The sequence below is a fragment of the Heteronotia binoei genome, chromosome 21 (genome assembly GCF_032191835.1).
Source record: "Heteronotia binoei isolate CCM8104 ecotype False Entrance Well chromosome 21, APGP_CSIRO_Hbin_v1, whole genome shotgun sequence".
Lineage (NCBI taxonomy): Eukaryota > Metazoa > Chordata > Lepidosauria > Squamata > Gekkonidae > Heteronotia > Heteronotia binoei.
The window spans coordinates 95176003-95199406 of record NC_083243.1 but is presented as its reverse complement, the minus strand read 5'-3'; the positions used below and the strand labels follow the sequence as shown (position 1 = coordinate 95199406).

The window sequence follows — 23404 nt, the reverse complement described above, 5'->3', positions numbered from 1 at the left end:
ATCCTCTCTGGTTCTTACCACCCTGAACAATTTAGTGTCATCCGCAAACTTGGACACTTCACTGCTTACTCACAACTCCAAATCATTTATGAACAAGTTAAAGAGCATGGGGCCCAGTACTGAGCCCTGCGGCACTCCACTGCTTACCATCCTCCACTGTGAAGACTGCCCATTTATACTCACTCTCTGCTTCCTATTAATTAGCCAGTTTTTGATCCACAAGAGGACCTGTCCTTTTACTCCTTGACTCTCAAGCTTACTAAGGAGCCTTTGATGAGGAACTTTATCAAAAGCATAGGGAATAATGAAGTGCTCAGCCAAGGTTCCTCCCCCCCCCGTTTCTGGCAACTCTGAAGTGAGGGATTGGCCTCTCTACTAACAAGTTGCAGCCGACTTCTTCCAAGTAACACAGCACCCCATCCCAAGAGGAAGCCTTTCCAATCGGAGACTGGAGCCTCCAGAGAGGGATAATCACATGGTGGCTTTGGGGGCGGGGCTTCCCCCCCCCCCCGCCAGCCAGCTGACTGGGAGTGGGAAGCAGCCTGGGAAAGCGGAAGAACCCCCACTGGGACCTGGGGATTGGCAAGCCTGGGGGGGTGTAATGGCCTAATAGGCAAATAAGTTCCTGCTGGGCTTTTTCTCCAAGATAAGTCCTGTATATATGTAATAGAAAATTGCCTACTTGCAACGTCTCAATTACCGAACAAAAAGGAATTTATGTTTAAACTTCTTGAAGTAGCAGAAATGGATATGCTTACTTATAGGTTGAAAGGAGGGAATGTAGAAGAGTATGAGAAAACTTGGATTCCGATGTATATATGGGCTAAACAACTGGGTTTTGAATTGACAGAATAATATTATTTGTACTAGTTTTAGTCCATCCACTCCACTAGATGATGATGTGTATATGTATATATATGGTTTTCTTTTATTATTGTTTGTTTAGCTTCTTTTATGTTTTATGTGTAGGGTTGCCAATCCCCAGGTGGGGGCAGGGGATCCCCTGGTTTGGAGGCCCTCCCCCCGCTTCACGGTCGTCAGAAAGCAGGGGGAGGGGAGGGTAATGTCTGCTGAGAATAGGGGTCCCAAATCCCCCACCTCGGCGGGGGACCCCCGATTTGGAGCCTCCTCCCCCCGCTCACCAAACATCTGGAAAGTGGGGGGGAATGGTGGTCCTTCCCACCAAGACAAGCCGAGCGCGAGCGGGCCTCTGGCTGGGTTGGCTGCCCACCGAGGTCTCGCGCCGCTGGAGCTGGGCGCTCCTTCTCGGAGCCCTTTTCTTTCTGGTGGCACAGCTTCCCTTCCCGCCTCAGCCCAGCTGGCTGGGGGCTCTTCCGCGTGCTGGTGGTGGAGGGCCGGCTGTCCCCGGAAGGAAGGAGGGAAGCGCGCTTGTGGGCCTCTTCTGCGGCGGCAAAAACATCAAAGCTAAGGCAGGCAAACAAATGAAAGAAAAGTGAGCTCCGTTGCTGCTGGCTGCGTTCGCTGCCTTGGCGCCCGCAGCCACTCAGCAGGTGACGACGGCTCCAGCCGCATCACCCCCCCCCCCGACGAGCCGGCGGGTGGGCAAAGGCCCAAGAAGAGAGTCGCTGCTGCCGGGGTCTTCCCGAGAGGAAGGGCAGCTTTCCCAGTGGGGCGACTCGCCTCCAGCCCTCCCCGTCCAAGAGCAAAGGAGCGGCGGCGGCGGCTTCAAGCTGCGCGCTCGGCCAGCCGGGCTTGGGTTTCTCTGGGGCTTCTTGCTCCGAGTGGGCTTTCTTCTTTTGCTGCTTGGTCACCGCTCGCCTGCCGGGTAAGAGACTTGCACGTGGCCAAGATCCCCGGAGAGGAGGCGGCTGAGAGGGGAGAGGATCGCCGCCTTCAAGTCCTTGAAGGGCTGTCCTAGAGACGATGGAGTGGGATTGTTTTCTGTGGCTTCGGAAGGCAGGACCAGAACCAGTGGGTTGAAATTAAATCAAAAGTTTCCAGCTCAACATTAGGAAGGATTTCCTGACAGTTAAGAGCAGTTCCTCAGTGGAACAGGCTTCCTCGGGAGGTGGTGGGCTCTCCTTCCCTGGAGGTTCTTCAACAGAGGCTAGATGGCCATCTGACAGCAATGAAGATCCTGTGAATTTAGGGGGAAGGGTTTGTGAGTTTCCTGCATTGTGCAGGGGGCTGGACTAGATGACCGTAGATGTCCCTTCCAACTCTGATTCCTCAGTGGAACAGGCTTCCTTGGGAGGTGGTGGGCTCTCCTTCCTTGGACGTTTTTAAACAGAGGCTAGATGGCCATCTGACAGCAATGAAGATCCTGTGAATTTAGGGGGAATTTGTGAGTTTCCTGCATTGTGCAGGGGGTTGGACTAGATGACCCTGGAGGTCCCTTCCAACTCTATGATTCTAAGATCCCTCCTTCCGCTGTCTCGTCCTCATCGGGTTGCCAGTCTCCAGGTGGGGACAGGGGATCCCCCGGTTTGGAGGCCCTCCTCCTGCCTCAGGGCCATCAGAAAGTGGGGAGGGGGGGAAATGGCCGCTGGGCACTTTATTCCCTATGGAGACCGATTCCCATAGGGTATAATGGAGAACTGATCTGCAGGCATCAGGGGCTCTGGGTGGGGTGGGGGCTGTTGTTTTAAGATGAGGCCCCAAATTTGCAGCATAGCATCCGATGCCGCTCCTCAAAAGACCCTCCAAGTTTCAAAAGGATTGGACCAGGGGGTCCAGTTCTATGAGCCCCCAAAGAAGGTGGCTCTGTCCTTCATTATTTCCAATGGAGGGATGGAGGGAAGGCATTGAAAAGGTGTGCGGTCCCTTTAAATGTGATGGCCAGAACTCTCTTTGGAGTTCAATGATGCTTGTTGCAACCTTGCTCCTGGCTCTGCCCCCAGAGTCTCCCGGCTCCACCCCCAAAGTCTCCTGGCTCCACCCCCAAAGTCCCCAGATATTTCTTGAATTGGACTTGGCAACCCTAGCTGAGAACTCTGTTATTCCCTATGGAGATTTATTCCCATAGAAAATCATGGAGAATTGATCCGCGGGTATCTGCGCCTCGGGGGGGCTGTTTTTTGGGGTAGAGGTGCCAAATTTTCAATATAGCATCTGGTGCCTCTCCCCAAAATACCTACCAAGTTTCAAAAAGATTGAACCACAGGGTTCAATTCTATGAGCCCCAAAAGAAGGTTCCCCTATCCTTTATTATTTCCTATGGAAGGAAGGAATTGAAAAGGTGTGCTGTCCCTTTAAATGTGAAAGCCAGAACTCCCTTTGGAGTTCAATTATGCTTGTCACAGCCTTGATCTTGGCTCCACCCCTAATGTCTCCTGGCTCCACCCCCAAAGTCCCCAGATATTTCTTGAATTGGACTTGGCAACCCTATTTATGTGTTATGTCAATAAATAAAAAATTTTAAAAAAATTGCCTACTTGCTACAATTAGTAAACTAGCAATGCAATTCTGTACATGTTTTTTCATAAGTAAGTCCCGTTTTATTCAGTGGGGCTTATTTTGTTTTCTTCCACAATTATTTTTTGTCAGATCTGGCCTCATACTGCTTTGGTTTATCCTGAATTCTGCATTTATTAGGTGATGAGCATATTGTATCATATCAGCAATGTATGAATATGGAAGAAGGGTGGCATTGTTCATTCACCTTTTGTTAGATTAAATTGTATACTTGTTTGTTATGTGAAAGAATAAGTTGTGAGGAAGAGGGATAGAGAAGAAGCAAAGTAGCCACATTTATAGTGGTCTGGGAAACTTTGGAAGTATTCACCTCAGAATGTGTGTTTGCTTTATCATTTGGAAATTCCAAATCTACTCAGCCTCATGTAAATCTAGTTTATAAATACTGTAACTTTCAACTTGTTAAAAACCATGCATGTAGGATCAGGCCATACAGTGCCCGTTGTTACTATTAAATCAAGCAGGCACAACTTTGGAGCAATGGGCTGTTTTCATAACAACATATCAAAACAATATAGTAATAATAATAAAACGACATTGGATTTATATCCATTTGCTTCCTTCAATTAAGAGGAGGGGGTTGGTAAACGATAACTACACTTTTGTATTTATACAGAGCTTTAATGTTCTGAAATAAATCCCCCTTCTTGGAACGAAAAAAAAGATGCCCTTGAAACTGAGTATTTGACTCGACAATTTCCGGGTGCGTCCTAGATCCCCTTCCTTTTCCTTTGATGGGGATCCTAGTTGCAAAGGCGTTTGTTTCTGCCCGGGAACTATTTTCTTCGCGAACGCGTCTTGTGTCCTGGAGACTGCAGGGAAGGCGACGAGAACAAAGCTTGGCTGCGTTGTGAGGATGCTGAACGTCGACCGGCTTTCTCAGTCCGGGCTCGACTATCTGGGTGAGCCTTGGACGCGGCATGCGAAGCGATTTGTCCCTCTGCTCTCTCCGCAGAGCCGGGGTCGTCTCTATAGCTTCTTCCCAGTGGAAGCTTGGGGAGAGAGAAAGAAAGGGCCGGCAAGGTCCTTCTCGCTTTTCATTTCCCATCAACCCTATTCTTCTCGTAGGTCCGGCATTGCTTTGTTCAGAGCTGTATCAAGGGCGTAGAAGTGGAGGAAGAGCTTGGGAGGGGCTGGGCCTTGGCCCAAGGGGTTTTCTGACCCTCGCAGCAGCCAGGGGAATCAGTGCACAGTAGCATCCCGCCCTTTCCTCTTGTCAATTCCCGAGATGTTCAATGATGCGTTTGGTACTGAGCGGGACAGTAAAAAATGGTGCATGAAGATACATAATGCGAGTTCTGTTTTATTTTGTTTTAAACATTTTAACTTCACTTCCTTTAAGAAGAAATAGAAATAAAATAGTGTCTCCCAAGACAACTCATAGTACAAAAAGTATTACCTATAATCACAAACATTCCCCTACTGTAGATCCTGTAATTAGGTTTGCCAGCGTATAGAATCACGGAATTGGAAGGGGCCATACAGGCCATCTAATCTAACCCCTTGCTCAATGCAGGATCAGCATGGAGCATCCCTGACAAGTGTCTTTTTTGTAGCTGCATCACACTGGCTGCTTGCATTTAGTTTACAGTTCATACACCAAGATCTTGTTCACACACATTGCTAACTGGGGGTGTATCTTCCAGGTAGCACCTGGAGGTCTCCCAACTGATCTGCAGACTACAGGTAGCAGTTCTTCTGGAGAAAATGACTGCTTTGGAAGGTGGGCTCCAGGGCTTTTTCTGAACAGGAATGCACAGGAACACAGTTCCAGTTGGCTTGGTGTCAGGGGGTGTGGCCTAATATGCAAATGAGTTCCTGCTGGGCTTTTTCTGCAAAAAAGCCCTATGTAAAACAATGGCGGTATCAGGGGGTGTGACATAACATAAGAACATAAGAGAAGCCATGTTGGATCAGGCCAACGGCCCATCAAGTCCAACACTCTGTGTCACACAGTGGCAAAAAATTTTATATACACACATACACTGTGGCTAATAGCCACTGATGGACCTGTGCTCCATATTTTTATATAAACCCTTCTTGAAGGTGGCTATACTTGTGGCCGCCACCACCTCCTGTGGCAGTGAATTCCACATGTTAATCACCCTTTTGGTGAAGAAGTACTTCCTTTTATCCGTTTTAACCTGTCTGCTCAGCAATTTCATCGAATGCCCACGAGTTCTTGTATTGTGAGAAAGGGAGAAAAGTACTTCTTTCACTACTTTCTCCATCCCATGCATTATCTTGTAAACCTCTATCATGTCACCCCGCAGTCGATGTTTCTCCAAGCTAAAGAGTCCCAAGCGTTTCAACCTTTCTTCATAGGGAAAGTGCTCCAGCCTTTTAATCATTCTAGTTGCCCTTCTCTGGACTTTCTCCAATGCTATAATATCCTTTTTGAGGTGCGGCGACCAGAACTGCACACAGTACTCCAAATGAGACCGCACCATCGATTTATACAGGGGCATTATGATACTGGCTGATTTGTTTTCAATTCCCTTCCTAATAATTCCCAGCATGGCGTTGGCCTTTTTTATTGCAAACGCACACTGTCCCCAAGATCTCTCTCTTGGTCAGTCTCTGCCAGTTCACACCCCATCAACTTGTATTTGTAGCTGGGATTCTTGGCCCCAAGGTGCATTACTTTGCACTTGGCCACATTGAACCGCATCTGCCACGTTGACGCCCACTCACCCAGCCTCAACAGATCCCTTTGGAGTTCCTCACAATCCTCTCTGGTTCTCACCACCCTGAACAATTTAGTGTCATCCGCAAACTTAGCCACTTCACTGCTCACTCCCAACTCTAAATCATTTATGAACAAGTTAAAGAGCATGGGACCCAGTACCGAGCCCTGCGGCACCCCACTGCTTACCGTCCTCCACTGCGAAGACTGCCCATTTATACTCACTCTCTGCTTCCTATTACTCAGCCAGTTTTTGATCCACAAGAGGACCTGTCCTTTTACTCCATGACTCTCAAGCTTTCTAAGGAGCCTTTGATGAGGAACTTTATCAAAAGCTTTCTGGAAGTCAAGGTAAACAACATCTATTGGGTCTCCTTTGTCCACATGTTTGTTCACCCCCTCAAAGAAATGTAACAGGTTAGTGAGGCAAGATCTTCCCTTGCAGAACCCATGCTGAGTCTTCCTCAATAACCCGTGTTCATCAATGTGCCTACTCATTCTGTCCTTGATAATGGTTTCTACCAACTTTCCCGGTATTGAAGTCAGACTGACTGGCCTGTAATTTCCCGGGTCTCCTCTGGAACCTTTTTTAAAGATGGGGGTGACATTTGCTACCTTCCAGTCCTCAGGAACAGAGGCAGATTTCAATGAAAGATTACAGATTTTTGTTAGAAGATCCACAAGTTCAACTTTGAGTTCTTTCAGAACTCTCGGATGTATGCCATCCGGACCCGGTGACTTATTAGTTTTTAATTTGTCTATCAGTTGTAGGACCTCCTCTTTTGTCACCTCAATCTGACTCAAGTCTTTCAATACCTCTTCCAAAATTAGTGGTTCTGGGGCGGGCAAAAAGTTCTCATCTTCCACAGTGAAGAACAATCTGTGTAACAACAAAACACTCTGTATCTGGTGCTCTAAATTCTAGCTTTCATTTTTTAAAAAGCAAGTCTTTAGCTTCTTTTGTTGCAGGGGTGTATCTTTCCTTTATATCTCAGTAATTTAAAGGTCTAGAGCAGGGGTGCCAAAAATGCAGCCCGCGGGCCAGAACCGGCCTGCCCAGGGCTTTGATCATGCCCACAGGACTCTTTTCTCCCCCTTCCGGTCTTTACCCTTCGAAGCTCCCAGGTTGCATCTCTTTCAGTTCCCAGGCTCTTTGAAGCTCTGAGGCAGAGTCTCTTTTAGCCTGGGAGCTTCAAAGGCTCTTTGAAGCCTGCTTTGAAGCTCCTAGGCTGAGTCTCAGTTCTCAGGCTCTTTCTTTGTTGACTGCTGCAAGGAAAACGGGTGGATTTTAAGGTCCATTCCATGTTTTTCTTGCAGCTTTGTCTTTGCAGTGTTTCAAATGGAGTGGAGATGGTTACATTTTCAGCTGAAACTCATATTTCCTGGAGTTCTGTCCTTGCAAACAAAAGCTTGATGCTTTCAGCCAGTTTATCTCTGTTGAATGACCTTAATCTAGTGAGTACTCTAATGTGGGAACCCACAGCCAAAGGGGGATATTATATTGGAAAGCCATTGCCAATCTGAGTAGACTCAGGGGTGGGGGAGAAGCTTACAATGCCATTTCATTGTTTTTACAAAATCAGAGCCTTTGTGCTTTTTCTTGATGTTGCATTTTAAAAATTGCACTGCCAAATTCCACTATTCCCCCAACTTTCCATCTTAAACAAAATATTGGAAGAGTTTTAAGCATTTTTTAAATTTTAAATTTAAAAATAATATCTTTAACTGTGTGTGTTTTGTGTCTGTTATAAAGTTTATATCTCCACTACTTGGCGTTATATTTTATGACATACATGGTCCAGCCCCACAAAGTCCCATTTGTGTAAGATCTGACCCTCCTAACAAATGAGTTTGACACCCCTGGTCTAGAGCAGGGGTGGCTAAACTTGATTAACATAAGATCCACATAGAACAACAGTCAGATGTTTGAGAGCCGCAAGACATGAACATCAGATGTTTGAGAGCAGGAAGGAAGGAAAATAGATGGAGGGAGTGGTGGAAAAAAGCAACTTGAACTTTAAATGCATTTTCCGGCTGGCTTGGTTTGGAGAAATGATTTAAGGAGATAAATGCCTTCTCCAAGCCAGATGATGGGGCAGTGGGGGCTTTGAGAGCCACACAATATGTGTGAAAGAGCCACATGTGGCTCCTGAGCCACAGTTTGGCTACCCCTGGTCTAAAGCTTTACTTTTTTCCTGTGTGGATAAATAAGTATAGAGCATGGGGTCATCAGCATGTGAATGACAGCCTCCTCCAAAACTATGAGTTATTTTCCTTGACAGCTTTATGTTGAGGAAATACAGCTGTTCAATAAAGTATGCAAACTTTCAAAAATTGTACCAAAAGCATTCATATATATTCAAAACTCACAGCAGCTCATGGCAAGAGCCAGGCACAATGAGCACAATGGCAATTAAAGATGCAGTACATCTAGTCCAGAATCTCAATGTGGTTTGTGTACTTTTTCAATTTCACTTTTTAGTGGAACTGTAAAATAAAATTATGTACAGGAATAGTACAAAAAACACAGCCAGCTAAATATAATGTTAATACATGAAAAAGCAGAAACAAGTAGGCTTACCCCAACTTTTAAGTATTAATTTCTAGCCTCAGCTTCAATTCTCATTCTGGGATGAGTTCTCCTAGCAGATGACCCTACCCCTGCTTCTTATATTGCACACTAAAGACAACAATGTATAAAACTTAAAGGTAAATTTAAAGGTTGAGAAAGTGCATGAAATGTGTTGAGTAAAGAAAATGTTGATTGTGTAAATTCTTCAGTCACATTTAGAGCACCTGTTATGCTCCAGTGTAATTTTATTTTTAAAAGGGTATTTTATTTTTATGTGATTGTCACAAAAGCTGTTGGCTAAGAGTTTATTTGATTAATAGGAATCCAGTGAAGTAAGCAGTGTTTTAAAAAGTGCTTTCAGATCTTTCTGTATTGACCTGCATTTGTTTAAACAAAATTCTTTGGCAAGAATAGGAGCCTTCCTCCAGGTGCTTTATTGTGTTACTCAGGGTTTTGTTAATAGCATTATATTGCTTTGAGATTACAGGTAATTGTGATTAGAGAAACCAAATCATGTTAATCTCATTCAGAAGTCTGCTTGTTGCTGCAGGCTGTCATATCAGGTGTTCTTTGATGAGTTTCTTGGTTCAGCCACTTCTCTTTTGGGATAGGCAAAACTTTTAAAACCCTGATGCAGAAAAGGAACAAGACTGGTAAAGAGGTGTTTTCTCTCCATGTTGCTGTAACTTTGTCATTCTTTGTATTTTCTCAATATAGTGCTAATTTATTTATTTAGTTATACTCCTATATATGCCACATTTTCCCAGAGCCTCAAGCAGCTTGGAAACATTTAAAAAAAAAAAACTATTTCAAAGTTAAAATCAGAACAAAATTGGAGTTAATAAACCCCAATAAAAAGACCAAGAATAGCTCAAAGTGGCAAAGCGTGAGCCCAGTTGGAAGCCAGTGGAGTTGCTATTTAATTTTCCTTGCCGTGATACAGTATTTCACTGAGCTCATAACCAATTTAGGGTCTCTCAGGATTAGGTAGAAAAGACAGAGAGAGTGGCATTGTGTGCCATCTGGTTATGGATAACACTAATGTCCAAGGTAGTTTGTTGCTGCAGTCTGCTGTATCAGAGTTTCTTGGTTCATGCCCAAGTCTCCAGACAACCTTCCCTAGCAGTTTCATGTAGATGTCAAATAGCATTGTAAACAAAACGACCATGCAGAATTTCAGAGTTAAAGGTGGCATGGACCCATGAGGCCAGGTCAGCAGTCTGAAAACGTGGAGAAAGCTAGAGGTCCAATCTAGTTGGTAAAATGCTACTGTAGACAGGAAAGGAAAGGAAAGGTCCCCTGTGAAAGCACCAGTCATTTCCGACTCTGGGGTGACATTGCTTTCACAACTTTTTCACGGTAGACTTTTTATGGGGTGTTTTGCCATTGCCTTCCCCAGTCTTTTACACTTTCTCCCCAGCAAGCTGGGTACTCATTTTACCGACCTCGGAAGGATGGAAGACTGAGTCAACCTTGGGCCGGCTACCTGAATCCAGCTTCCACTGGAATCGAACTCAGGTCGTGAGCAGAGAGTTCAGACCACAGTACTGTAGTACTGCTGCTTTACCACTCTGTGCCTCGGGACCTCTGTGCTGTAGACAACTGTTACTTAAATAATAGAGCTGAGTTTAGCAAGACTTTTCATGGTGTCTGTAAAACAAAGGTGGACCTAATCTAACAATGGGAGTAAGTCTCCTTCCAAAGTGTATCTCTTACTGACCAGTATAACCTTTTATTGTCAGGACTCAGTTTCCGTATATTTTATCCTAGCCATTTAGCCACAACCCTTAGGCACCAGTCCAGAGCAGAGACCTTCTGGAATCTACTTTCCTGAAAAGGTCAAGACCATTGTGACACAATTTCTTTTGGTTCTGTACTACGTCAGGCACTTCAGAAAGATACTGTGGATAAATGTATTTTTCTTTGGAGATTTGAACTGAGCAAACCCTTCACCCTTAGGTTTTAAATTTCCTCTTTCTTGGCAGAGTACTGGTAGGAGGATTGGAAGTCAGTTGCTTCCACTTAGATTTTAGAAATGCAAATGTTCCTCCTGGCTAGTTACAGCGAGATGGTTATCTCACACACCCAGTCCTCCAGCTAGAAAGGTGACACTCAGTAGGGAACAGATCTGGAAGATATAAGGTGGTAGCAGGCCCATACCTAGGATTTTTTTTCTGGAGGGGGCATCAAGGGATGCTAATTTAATTAGCATAAACAAGAGGAGAGCAGGATCAGGGACCAAGAGAGGGTGTGTTTGGCAAATCTGGGAGGGGGTGCTGCCCCCATGGCCCCTACCTATTTATGGGGCTAGAGCGACTTCAGGAAAAACTTTCTGGAGACTTCAGCTACAGCTTCTTTGATGTGGCCTAATCAGGCCAGTGGGAGGGGAAAGAGAGACGATAAAACTCTTGAGTACTGAAAAGGTTTGGGGCTGGTTCTTTCAAGGCAGGCAGAATCCTCACCTGGGGTCTGCTGTAATGTCTGTTGTCATGTGCAGGACTCCAGGAATCATTGTAGAACCATGGCAACCTTGTATGGTAAAGAGTCAGCCTTAAGTTAACATCTGCTAGGGAATGTCAGAGGAATTGCATTTTACCCTTTTCTTTTCAATCCCTTGCTCAATCTGCTGTTGTGCTGAGAATATGCGTGTAGGCATTTTCTTTTAATAAATGTTTTATAACTGTTAATGCTGGTACTGGTTCTCTGTACTGCATAGAACACCATTGTTTCAGACATGCTGTTTAGGAGCACCAGAGAAAGGGAAGGACAAGTGTTGGCAAGTGGCTACTCACCCACTGGTGCGGATACATAGTAAGCTGTCCTTGTGGTAACCAGAAGCTGGGTACCAGGAGATGCAAGTGTGAGGTGAGGCCTTAGAATGGCAACACAGGGAAGGGAAGCTGGGAGTCCTGGTCCTCTCAGCAGGCAGTTTCTATAAAGGCCAGGTTGAACTGAGAGAGGTAGAGAAAAGCCCCTCTGGTCACTGGAAAAGCCATTTGGGTGGCATGTGCCAGATGAAGAGTTTGGACTGCCACTGGTGCCCAGATGCTTTGAAGAGTAGGGTGAAACAGGGCCTACAGGCTGTTCTGCCACAGATACCATAGTTCATAGAATCATAGAGTTGGAAGGGACCCTCAGGGTCATCTAGTCCAACCCCCTGCACAATGCAGGAAACTCACAAACACCTCCCCCTAAATTCACAGGATCTTCATTGCTGTCAGATGGCCATCTAGCCTCTGCTTAAAAACCTCCAAGGAAGGAGAGCCCACCACCTCCCGAGGAAGCCTGTTCCACTGAGGAATCGCTCTAACGGTCAGGAAGTTCTTCTTAATGTTGAGTCGGAAACTCTTGAATTAATTTCAACCCATTGGTTCTGGTCCTACCTTCTGGGGCCACAGAAAACAATTCCACACCATCCTCTCTATGACAGCTCTTCAAGTACTTGAAGATGGTGATCATATCACCTCTCAGCCATCTCCTCTCCAGGCTAAACATGCTCAGCTCCTTCAACTTTTCCTCATAGGACTTTGTCTCCAGACCCCTCACCATCTTCGTCACCCATTCCAGTTTGTCTATATCCTCCTTAAAATGTGGTGCCCAAAACTGAACACAGTACTCCATGTGAGATCTTACCAGAGCGGAGTAAAGCGATACCATCACATCACGTGATCTGGACACTATACTTCTGTTGATGCAGTCCAAAATTGCATTTGCCTTTTTGGCCACCGCATCACACTGTTGACTCATGTTCAATGTATGATCCACTAAGACCCCTAGATCCGTTGCTAAGACAAGTCTCCCCCATCCTACCATGCATTGGATTTTTCCTACCTAAATGCAGAACTTTACATTTATCCCTGTCAAAATTCATTTTATTGGTTTTAACCCAGCTTTCCAGCCTGTCAAGGTCATCCTGTTTCCTCTTTCTGTCTTCTACCATATTTGCAACCCCTCCCAGTTGATAGAATTGAAAATTGCTGGGAGGTCCAGTAGTATTAAGAGGAATTTATTCCCCCATCAAAGGCCTGGCATAGGTCATCCATCAAAGTGATCAAGTTGGTTTCAGTCCATTGTCCAAGTCAAACCCTGTGAAATGGATCTGAATTCCCCCCCTCCAAAGAAAATCTGGTGCTAAGACATCACCACTCAATTCAGGACTCTGCACAGTTCTGCACAAGTTGAAAGGTATGCATTCTAATCCGGCAAGCAGTGTTTCACTGATTAATGTGGGATCCAAACTGGAGTGGATACAAATGATTTTATCTGTCAAGTGCTTAGTAAACTAGTCACGGAGCCAGAGAGTTCCTACAACTCTCCTTATGGAAACTGTTTGTTTATAGTCTTCCTTTCCAGTAAGTGTCAAGGTAGATGATAATCAATAAGGTGAAAGATTTAATAATGAATTTAACAGGAGTAGGATTGTAGAAATCTGAAACAAATTGTAAAATATTAGGCATGACATGTTAAACAGTGCAGAGAATGGTATTACAGAAGTAGAAAACAATGCAGTAAGACCAGGACATTATATGGATGCGATAATGGTAGAGCAGCAAATTTTCTTCACTGCCATTGTCATCAGGGAGTAGGGGGATGAATCTGGTGCCTCCAACAGCACATGCAGTTTTGTCTGATGTCTGAATGAATACCCTGGATTCTTCCTCCAGTCTTCTTCCCACCTTCAGCCCATATATAGAAAAGCCCTCAGGAGAAAAATATTTTGAAACACAATGGACCCAGAATCTTGACTCTGAGGTATTTCCCCACCACCACTTTTTTGATCAAGTAGAAAATACAGATAAGCAGAACTTATATGCAAAACTTGTGAGAAAAGATGTTTAGAGGAGGACAGAAATGTAGAAAAGGCACAAAGTGAATTTAAAGCAAGCAAGATATAAATGTAAAGTAACTGAAGGTGGAGTAGAGCGGGATATAATGTCATCCTTTGTGTATATTTAATATATTCCGCTGAAGATTCATGTATGTCACAAAAATGGAAACCATAGGAGATGAAATGAATAAGAATAATATTGCTTAGAGTACACTATTATTCCCATTATTTCAGTGAAACTCTTAGCAGCTCTGAAAAGTATGCCATTATTATCCTCATGTTGTAAGTGTGGCATAAAGGCTATCCAGAGACTGCCTTAGGAGTTTGGTTAAGGGGTGATCTCAATTCATAGTGTACATTTTTGATAGCTTTCTTAATAGCTTTGATAGCCACACTCCATGGTATCTGAATATGTTTTTCTCTATGTTTCTTGCCTCGTCTGGCTAAGTACTGCCTTTTAGAGAAACTGTTTCCATCATACCTAAGTTCTAAGCATACTTTTCTTCAAGCAATTTTGAAACTTTTAATTATTTTCGTTCTTGAATTAAGTTCTTCTTCCTTTTTGTACTCGGATCCTTTCTCCTTCATCTTGTGCCAGCTGTGAGACCTGTGAAAACATGTGCCAGGGAGGCTTTGCCTTTTGTAAAAGCAAGGACTGGCTGATGCCAGAGATGCAGTGCTTTCTTAAGCAAAGGAAATGGTGAAGAGTGGGGCTATTCTGCTATTGCGGGCCTAGCTTGCCTGGGAAATTATACATGTTTGTATACCAATTCTAGAAGTATTCAAAGTAAAATTGGTGAGTTGGAATGTTTAGTGTTGGGAGAAAACACAGACATTGTGGGAATTTCAGAAACTTGGTGGAATGAGGAGAATCAGTGGGACACAGTGATTCCTAGATATAAGTTATATCGGAAGGATAGGGAGGGAAGGGTTCGAGCTGGGGTGGCTCTGTATGTCAGAGAGGGTATACAGTAAGACTGAGGTCAGAGAATTAGATTCCCTTCTAGAAATGCTTTGGGTTGAAATAGAGGGCCCAAAAGGAAATTTAACTATGGGAGTTTGTTATCGCCCACCAAATCAAAAGCTAGAGGATGATTATAATATGATGAAAGGATTAAAGATAGTGGCTAAATGTAAAAACTGTGTCGTCATAGGTGATTTTAACTACCCGCAGATTGATTGGGTCAATATGTGTTCTGGTCGAGAGAAAGAGATTGAGTTTTTTTGATGCTCCCAATGACTGTGCTATGGAACAGATGGTCTCAGAACCTACCAGGGGTGGGGCGATCCTGGATTTGGTCCTAAGTAATGCCCAAGACTTGGTGAGAGATGTAAAAGTGATTGCACCGCTTGGGAGCAGTGACCATAACGTTATTGATTTCACCATTTGTATAAATAGAGAGTTGCCCCAAAAGACCAGCATGATCACGTTTAACTTTAAAAGGGGTAAATTCTCTGAGATGAGGTGGCATCTTAAGAGGAAACTGAAAGGAAAGGTAAATACAGTCAAAACCCTTGGGGAAGCTTGGAGGCTTTTTAAAACTACAATCCTAGAAGCTCAGATAAAATATATACCACAAGTTAGGAAAGGCACAAACAGGTATAAGAAAAGGCCTGCATGGTTAACAAACAAAGTAATGGAAGCTGTAAAAGGTAAGAAGTACTCCTTTAAGCGGTGGAAAGCTAGTCCAAGTGAGATTAATAAAAGGGAACACAGGCTGTGGCAAATCAAATGCAAGACTGTGATCAGGCAGGCAAAAAGGGACTATGAGGAGCATATTGCCAAAAACATAAAAACCAACAATAAAAATTTCTTCAAATATATTAGAAGTAGGAAACCAGCCAGGGAGGCAGTGGGGCCCTTGGATGACCAAGGGGTAAAAGGATTACTGAAGGAGGATAGGGAGATGGCTGAGAAGCTGAATGCATTTTTTGCCTCCGTCTTCACTGTGGAAGATGAGAAGTGTTTGCCTGCTCCAGAACCACTTATTTTGGAATGGGTGTTGAAAGACCTGAGTCAGATTGAGGTGACAACAGAGGAGGTCCTACAAACTGATAGACGAATTAAAAACTAATAAGTCACCAGGTCCAGATGGCATACATGCAAGAGTTCTGAAAGAACTCAAAGTTGAACTTGTGGATCTTTCAGTGTAATCTTTCATTGAAATCTGCCTCTGTTCCTGAGGACTGGAAGGTAGCAAATATCACCCCCATCTTTAAAAAGGGGTCCAGAGGAGGTCCGGGAAATTACAGGCCAGTCAGTCTGACTTCAATAGTGGGAAAGTTGGTAGAAAGCATTATCAAGGACAGAATGAGTAGGCATACTGATGAACACAGGTTATTGAGGAAGACTCAGCATGGGTTTTGTAAGGGAAGATCTTGCCTCACTAACCTGTTACAGTTCTTTGAGGGGGTGAACAAACATGTGGACAAAGGAGACCCAATAGATGTTGTTTACCTTGACTTCCAGAAAGCTTTTGATAAAGTTCCTCATCAAAGGCTCCTTAGAAAGCTTGAGAGTCATGGAGTAAAAGGACAGGTCCTCTTGTGGATCAAAAACTGGCTAATTAATAGGAAGCAGAGCGTGAGTATAAATGGGCAGTCTTCGCAGTGGAGGACGGTAAGCAGTGGGGTGCTGCAGGGCTCATTACTGGGTCCCATGCTCTTTAACTTGTTCAGTAATGATCTGGCTTTGGGAGTAAGCAGTGAAGCGGCCAAGTTTGCAGATGACACTAAATTGTTCAGGGTGGTGAGAACCAGAGAGGATTGTGAGGCAGTCCAAAGGGATCTGTTGAGGCTGGGTGAGTGGGCGTCAACGTGGCAGATGAGGTTCAATGTGGCCAAGTGCAAAGTAATGCACCTTGGGGCCAAAAATCCCATCTACAAATACAAGTTGATGGGGTGTGAACTGGCAGAGACTGACCAAGAGAGAGATCTTGGGGTTGTGGTAGATAACTCACTGAAAATGTCAAGACAGTGTGCGATTGCAATAAAAAAGGCCAACGCCATGCTGGGAATTAGCGCAGTATTATAATGCCCCTGTATAAATCGATGGTGTGGTCTCATTTGGAATACTGTGTACAATTCTGGTCACCGCACCTCAAAAATATATATATATTTTGGCCACTGTGTGACACAGAGTGTTGGACTGGATGGGCCATTGGCCTGATCCAACATGGCTTCTCTTATGTTCTTATGAGAGTCCTTGACTCCTTAGTGTCTAAAACATTTGCTCCTGAGGCACTGCAGATGTGTTTGATGCTTTCTAGCGGCCCAGCTACACCTTTGTTCCAGTTTGGCTGCCTGCCTGCCTTCATAAGATGAACTGTTTGGTTGGCAATGAGTATAGAAATGATGGATGTTTCAGTTAAAGAAAATAGTAATTAGCATTGCTATTACAGTTGCATGTAAATACCATGAACACTGAAGAATAAAGTCCTTGGGACTGCGAGGATGTGAAGAGTCTTTTACTCTGGGTAAAAAAAAAAAGTTGACTAAAACACACAAAGGGAGTAAAAAAAGTAATAGCACTGTGACATCAGGCAACAGGAAAGATGGACTTGATCAACACGGGTGCAGAACCAGAAACAAAACAAAAATTCAATAGGAACAATATTAGGATAGTGTTTTACTATTGCTCTGCTGTGCTGGCTGGCAAAGTACTCATGAAGCTATCTACCCATCCTGCTATCATGGAGAACAACCTATTAGTGTTAGAGATTGAGTCTAAAAAGGGACTGGGTGTGAAAACAGGCTGTGTTGGCAGCTTCAGGATGGCTTGTCTGCAAAGGCACTGTGTTCGCATTGCTCTGCTGGCTAAAGACACAAGTTTTTGTTTTCAGTTGAGCTCAAGACTGAGAAATGCTTTTGTTCTTAATTTAGTGTCTGTTTGACCCATGTTGTCCTTAGCAGGAGAATGCTGTCAGACTGTGTAGCTTGACAACACATGTCAGCATTTACTGTACATTAGAAGCTATCTGAGGAATGATGTGCCTGACCAGCTCATTTGCCAAACAGTGTAGGAGCTCCATTTCTTCAAACAGTGGCACACAGCTTAACTGGTTTTCACAGTTACAGGATTCTGCAAGACGGAGGGTCAAACTAGATATTCCATTTGTAAAGAGTTGGTTGTGGGTTCTTTGCAATCACATAGTAGTTGCAAGGAATGGCTGTTAAAAATAAAGCAGAGCTTGTTTGGACCACGAAGGGGGAAGGGCTCTTGCCCCTAGCTGTTTCCCCATGCCAAAACAGCTCTGGGGGAGGAATTATTTCCCTGTTTTTGCTGATCCATTGTGCATATTTTGTGCATGTGGAGCAGCAAAAACAAGGAAATAATCACCCAGTGCTGTTTTGGCATGGAAACAGCTGTAGGAGGAGGTGGGGGCTTTTCTTCTCCCTGTGCGGACATCTGATCCCAAAAGGGTTTGCTTTGTTTGTTTGTTTGTTTGTCATTCCCCACAGCTGCTGTGGGGCTGCAGGGAACCGAGTTGGGTCTGGAGAACCTGAAACCAACTAAAAAAAATTGGTTTGGTTCAGAGAGTGCTGCTGCCATACAATAGGTCAGCTTTTGTTTGACTTGATAATTATTCTGTTCACCTCCATTTGTATACTTTATTGTTTGATTTGATTACTGGCTTGTCTGTGGACCCCTCAAAAGTATTGCCTTTGTTGAAGATTTGGGGAAACAATTCTTCATATATTTAGTATCTTAAGTGAAGTTTTTTTTTTTTTTTAAAAAGTCTAGGAATACTCAGAAATAATCAATCAACTGTTGTAGGTAATGTGGTCTGCTGCTGTTCCTGTATGGCCACTTTTGTGCAACAACACATTAGCTTCAAATAAGCAAAGATAGTAAATGCTGCAGTCTGCATATCACTTACCTTAACATTGAAGCCAGAGGGTTTCTTCTGTAAATGCTCTGTGGCTTCTAATTTCAGGCTGCAGTTCAAAGGACAGATTAAAGAAATCAGTTCCACTGAAATCAGTAAGAAAAATATCCAAGCAAATAAATGTTCTATACACTTTAGGGGTTTTAAAAAATTTAATCTTTCCAATTCTGGGGTTAGTTTTTAAGACTTCTGACATAAGCCAAATCCCAGTGTCTGAAACAGGAAACAGTGAATCTGATACACTTGTTCTGTGTCAGATATTTGTATTTTTAGTTCTTCAGTTAATGAGGCATATAACCAACAAAGATTGGCCTTATTATTCAGCGCAGCTTGTTCCTGACTTTCAGCACCTTCAACTTTGCCAGCATGGGACCAGCTGCCAAGACAAAACGGCCCTCACGTGCATGTCTCTCCCACTCTCTTGGCTGACAGCTTGAATAGTTCAGTGGACTGTAGCTGTTATGGTAGGACATGTTTTGAGAGTGCAAAGCTAAACCATAGTCGCCTGGCTACAGGCATTGGAAGATAAGGACTGAAATGGAAAATGCTTCCATTTAAAGGAAGAAATCTGTGTACAGAAAATGAAGTACTGTAATTATATGCTCTAGGGCAGGGGTGGCCAACGGTAGCTCTCCAGATGTTTTTTGCCTACAACTCCCATCAGCCCCAGCCAGCATGGCCAATGGCTGGTGCTGATGGGAGTTGTAGGCAAAAACATCTGGAGAGCTACCGTTGGCCACCCCTGCTCTAGGGAGCTTGCTGATACATACACTGCCCAACAAAGCTCCAGACTGCTTTTCAAATATCCCAAACTTTAAAACGTATGTTAAGGCTTTGGTATTTTAAAAGTGCTAAATATTTAACTGATAGAAAGATCCCATTTTTGTGCTGTAGTGCTAACATACAGATTTAATGTCTGGAACTTATCTGTGTAATATTATTTTGGTAGAAATGCACAAAAATGAACATTTTCTGACTTTTTTGCAGCTTTATTGTAGTTGCTGCACATAAGTAGATTTCCCCTTAATTCAAATAATTTAGAGGGATGGACCTTTAATAGAATTTGATATATAGAGAAGTCATCATATTGGTATGTAAAAATAGGAATAGACAAGCAGCACTAAAGCATTATGGAGTTCTGGGTACCAGCTATTGGTGCCAGCAAAATATAGAAGTTGCGGCCAAACGTGTAATAATACCTTTTCATCATTCTTTTAGTAATGTTCCTGAAACATGTCTATTTGCAGTGTATGTCCATTCTACTCTTATTTTGGGGAGGTTGTCTGTGCATTTAATTTCTTCTCACTGTGATTCTGGCTGCTGGCACACTGTTATATGATAAAAGGCCAGGTTTCATATCCTGAGCTGAGGGAGAATTTAAAAGATTCAACAGAAGGAGCAGGATGTCATTACAGTCTGCAGACACCTATAACGTAGCATCTGTATCATCACAGGAAAGAGGCTGGAGGGGGAGAAGGAGCCCCCTTAGTCTAGGTTCTAGGAGACCTAGATTCAAATCCTTACTTCGTCAAGCTCTTGGGGGTGATCTTAAGCCAATCACTCCTATTCATTCCTAGTCTGCCTTGCAAGGTGGTTGTTGTGATGATAAAATAGAGGAGAGAATAACATTGTAGGCTGTTTTAGGACCCTATTGGGGAGAAAAGTGGGGTCAAAATAAATGAATGTTTTTGTCTCTCTGAAATATACTCAGAATATTTCTCAGATTAGTTGTTGTCCAAACTACAGCTGTAATACAGCTGTGCCAGGATTCTGCTATGACAGTTGTAGTCACTAACAGAATAACAGTGGACTTTTTGTAAAAATATCAGATGATCTTCTAATCACAAGGTTTTATGTCTAACATGATTCAAAACCCTTATAAATTGAGTGAATTATGATAAACCTTAAGATTGTCCATTTGTGCTAATTCAGTAGTATTGTCTGTATTATTTTACACACACACACAAACACACACACACTTGATCCCAGGTAAGTGAATAGCATTTCTGCCTTAAATTTTTTGACAACTGACACAAAAACTGGAATCCCTTCCCTCCTTTTTGAAGCAGGTTCTCACACCTCCTGTTTCCAACTCAGTGCTCTCTTCACCACCCTTAGTATGGCCTGGAACCAACGTACTTCAAGGAGTGCCTTCCCCCATATGAAATTTACCCATATACTCGAGTCATCTTTGTATACTACAGTTGTCTTTGGAAGCCCTGCTTCAGTGGCCCACACCTGAGGCTAGACAGCTGGCATGCTGAGAAATGACTTTCTTGGTGTGTGATACCAAAACTTTGGAACTCCCTTGCCAGGGAGATTTGTCTGTCTTCTTTTGGTGTCTTCTGCCAGAAGATTAAGATTAGTTTCATTTGACATACTTCCAATAATGTTTACTAGTACTCCTCCTGAGTTCTGGAGTTGTTTGTTCATGTGTTTTTATTAAATTATGTAATAATGTTAGGTTTTTTCCAAGTGTTCAAATGTTTTAATGCTCTTGTGCTCACTGCCTTGAGGACCCTGCTTGGGTGGCAAGGCAGACTAAAAATGTTTTATATAAATATTTAAATAAATAATAAAAACAAATATGTATAGGAGGAAATACAATAGAACTTCAAAGATAAAAACTATGTAATACCTTTTGTTTGTACCAACAAAATATTAAAGTGTGCATTTTGAGTTCTGCATCGGGCTCCATGTTTGGCGGGGAGGAGATGTTTCAGATCATGATGTTAAGGCTTCTTCTCTGCATCTTGTGCAGAATATGTTGCAGACTTTTTTAGGTTGGCTAATATGGCCAGAGATGTTTCACCTCAGCCTTCTGGAATGGAGGAAAAATGACAACTTCCATTTGAAAGTATAAAAACAAAATAGTTGATTTAATGTGACCGAAGCAACAGAGCACAAAGGTCCCTTAATAGAACAAGAGATGAGGGAAAATGCAGTATTGTATATTACTTTAAATGTATATTACTTAGATGATGTGCTAAGTAGGCAGTCAGTGGAATAAACTGGAATATGAGATTATATAGATTCTGGAATGAGCATTATTTTAATGGGTGACAGCAATCGTGCTGAGCCCCTGCATGAGCTGACAGCACCATCAGAGTTTGCAGCTGGCCCCTCTGATGCCCCAGGAGTTGACAGCTTGCCGCTAGGGCCAGCACCGTTCCCTGCATCTGGCCCAGCAACAGCTGACGAGGCATAACTGCAAACAGAAAGCCCACCTGACTCACCCCTCTGCAGGTAGCTCAACTGAGAGAGTGACTCTGCTAGGACTTAGTGACCCGTTGTTGAGATGCACCTCTGCAGGGGAGGCAGTCGCTGAGCCCTGAGTACTAACAGGAGCTCTGCCATTTGCTAATTGAAGGATTGCCATCCACTGCTTGGGACTGGACTCTCTGTGGAAGCAACAAGTTCCATCTGTGACGACCTTGCATCCACCTCAGTGCCTTGAATGTCGCCCTGCTGGTTTTGGCTTCCAGACCCTTGACTCAGCTCCTAGCTTCCTAACTTGGCTCTTGTTCTGACTCTCCTGGCTACGACTTCAGACCGGACCTGGACTCTGCTCCCTGACCAAGCCCAGACTGTGACAATTACATCACATATGTTGTCTATTCAAAATCACTTAGTGTGGAATGATTACCATGTAAACTGTTTATGTGCTGTGTCAAACTTTGTCAGAGCAGTGAATTAATAGATGAACTTCTCTATGCTTGTTTTCCCTGTGTTTTTGTGCTCAGATGAGCCACCGTTGTCCATCAGACCAGATTCCTTGGCCTGCTCTTGACCCACTCAAGTAATTGTATTCAGGTGTTGCTATTTTCATCTGTGAAATGTCAGTAGGTATGTCAGCATGTCACCATGAGCTCCACTAACCTACCTGTGTCTTTCCTATACATGCTCCTCTGACTGTAGTGCCATCAGCTCCATTTGCCAATCTCTGCCATCTGTCTCTGGCATTCACTTCACCAGTGTTAACATATCTCCTTATCTGAACACTGTTCCTTGCCCATGAGCACGCATCACCACCTCTTGAGCGTTGGATAAACCCATCCAGCAGTTGCCCAGAGCAGTTGCCATGCACTGTTACCAACTATCAGTAATTTTATTTTATTTAAATATTTAAAACACACACACCTGTCACTTGTAGAGGTGGCAGTAACATGGACATTGAGGATGTCTCTTTTAAGATCTTGGGACCGCATTGTGAGATCAACATTAGTGGGCATCTGAGAAATTTGGTTGAGGATATAGCAAAGGATAGGGTATGATTGGAAAGAAAAATTACCTGAGCTTTGTGGGTGAAGGACTTGGGGTAGCAAGAGAAAAGGGATCAGGCAAATCAAGAGTAAGGTGAAGCAAAAAAAATAAATAAATAACCCAAACCAAATGAGACCGTGTGAAACCACAGAAACATAAAAACAAAGCCCACAGTACGTAACTTCAACAGTTTACTGAAAAATGGTATAATAGCTACCAAAAGACTTTTAAAGTAATATTCATACTATGTGAACCATGCACAAAAAGCCGTCTCGAGAACAGGCACTCGTAAAAAAGAGTGATCAATGCGAACACTTATGTATTCAATAGCAGGTGTCTGCTCCAGTTCCTGCTGTTCACGTGGATCCAAGTGGCATTGAATATTGCAGACTCTGTGTGTTGTCTCAATGTCCAAAGTCCCAAATTGTCAAACCAAAAATGTGCAATGGCACACCAGTAAAACACCGTTTCCCAGATGGCTTCCTCAGGCACATGCATATTGTAGAGACACGTTCTTGAAGCCAGCACCTTTTGGCTTGACTCGATGTTTAAACTGTGATTGTATCATGAGTGACATAGTCATTGGAACAAGGGCTACTTCCCCAGCCTCCACAAAGCTTGAAGTAAGTTTCTCAGGATCCTATGGATAAGAATACTGGAGCTTCTGGTCCCCAATATAGGAAGAGGAGGGTGGTGGTAATTGGAGACTCCTTGTTCAGAGTGGTAGAGCC

General features: G+C 43.6%; 1 protein-coding gene across 1 annotated transcript in view; it reads left to right on the top strand.

Annotated features, from left to right (window-relative positions):
• Nucleotides 1-4150: 4150 nt before the first annotated feature.
• CSTPP1 (centriolar satellite-associated tubulin polyglutamylase complex regulator 1) overlaps nt 4151-23404 on the top strand; it is a 299503-nt gene continuing 280249 nt past the window's right edge. Inside the window, exon 1 of the mRNA XM_060261685.1 lies at nt 4151-4337. Coding sequence (XP_060117668.1) covers nt 4292-4337 — 46 coding nt within the window. The 5' untranslated portion in view covers nt 4151-4291. The remainder of the gene's footprint in view (nt 4338-23404) is intronic.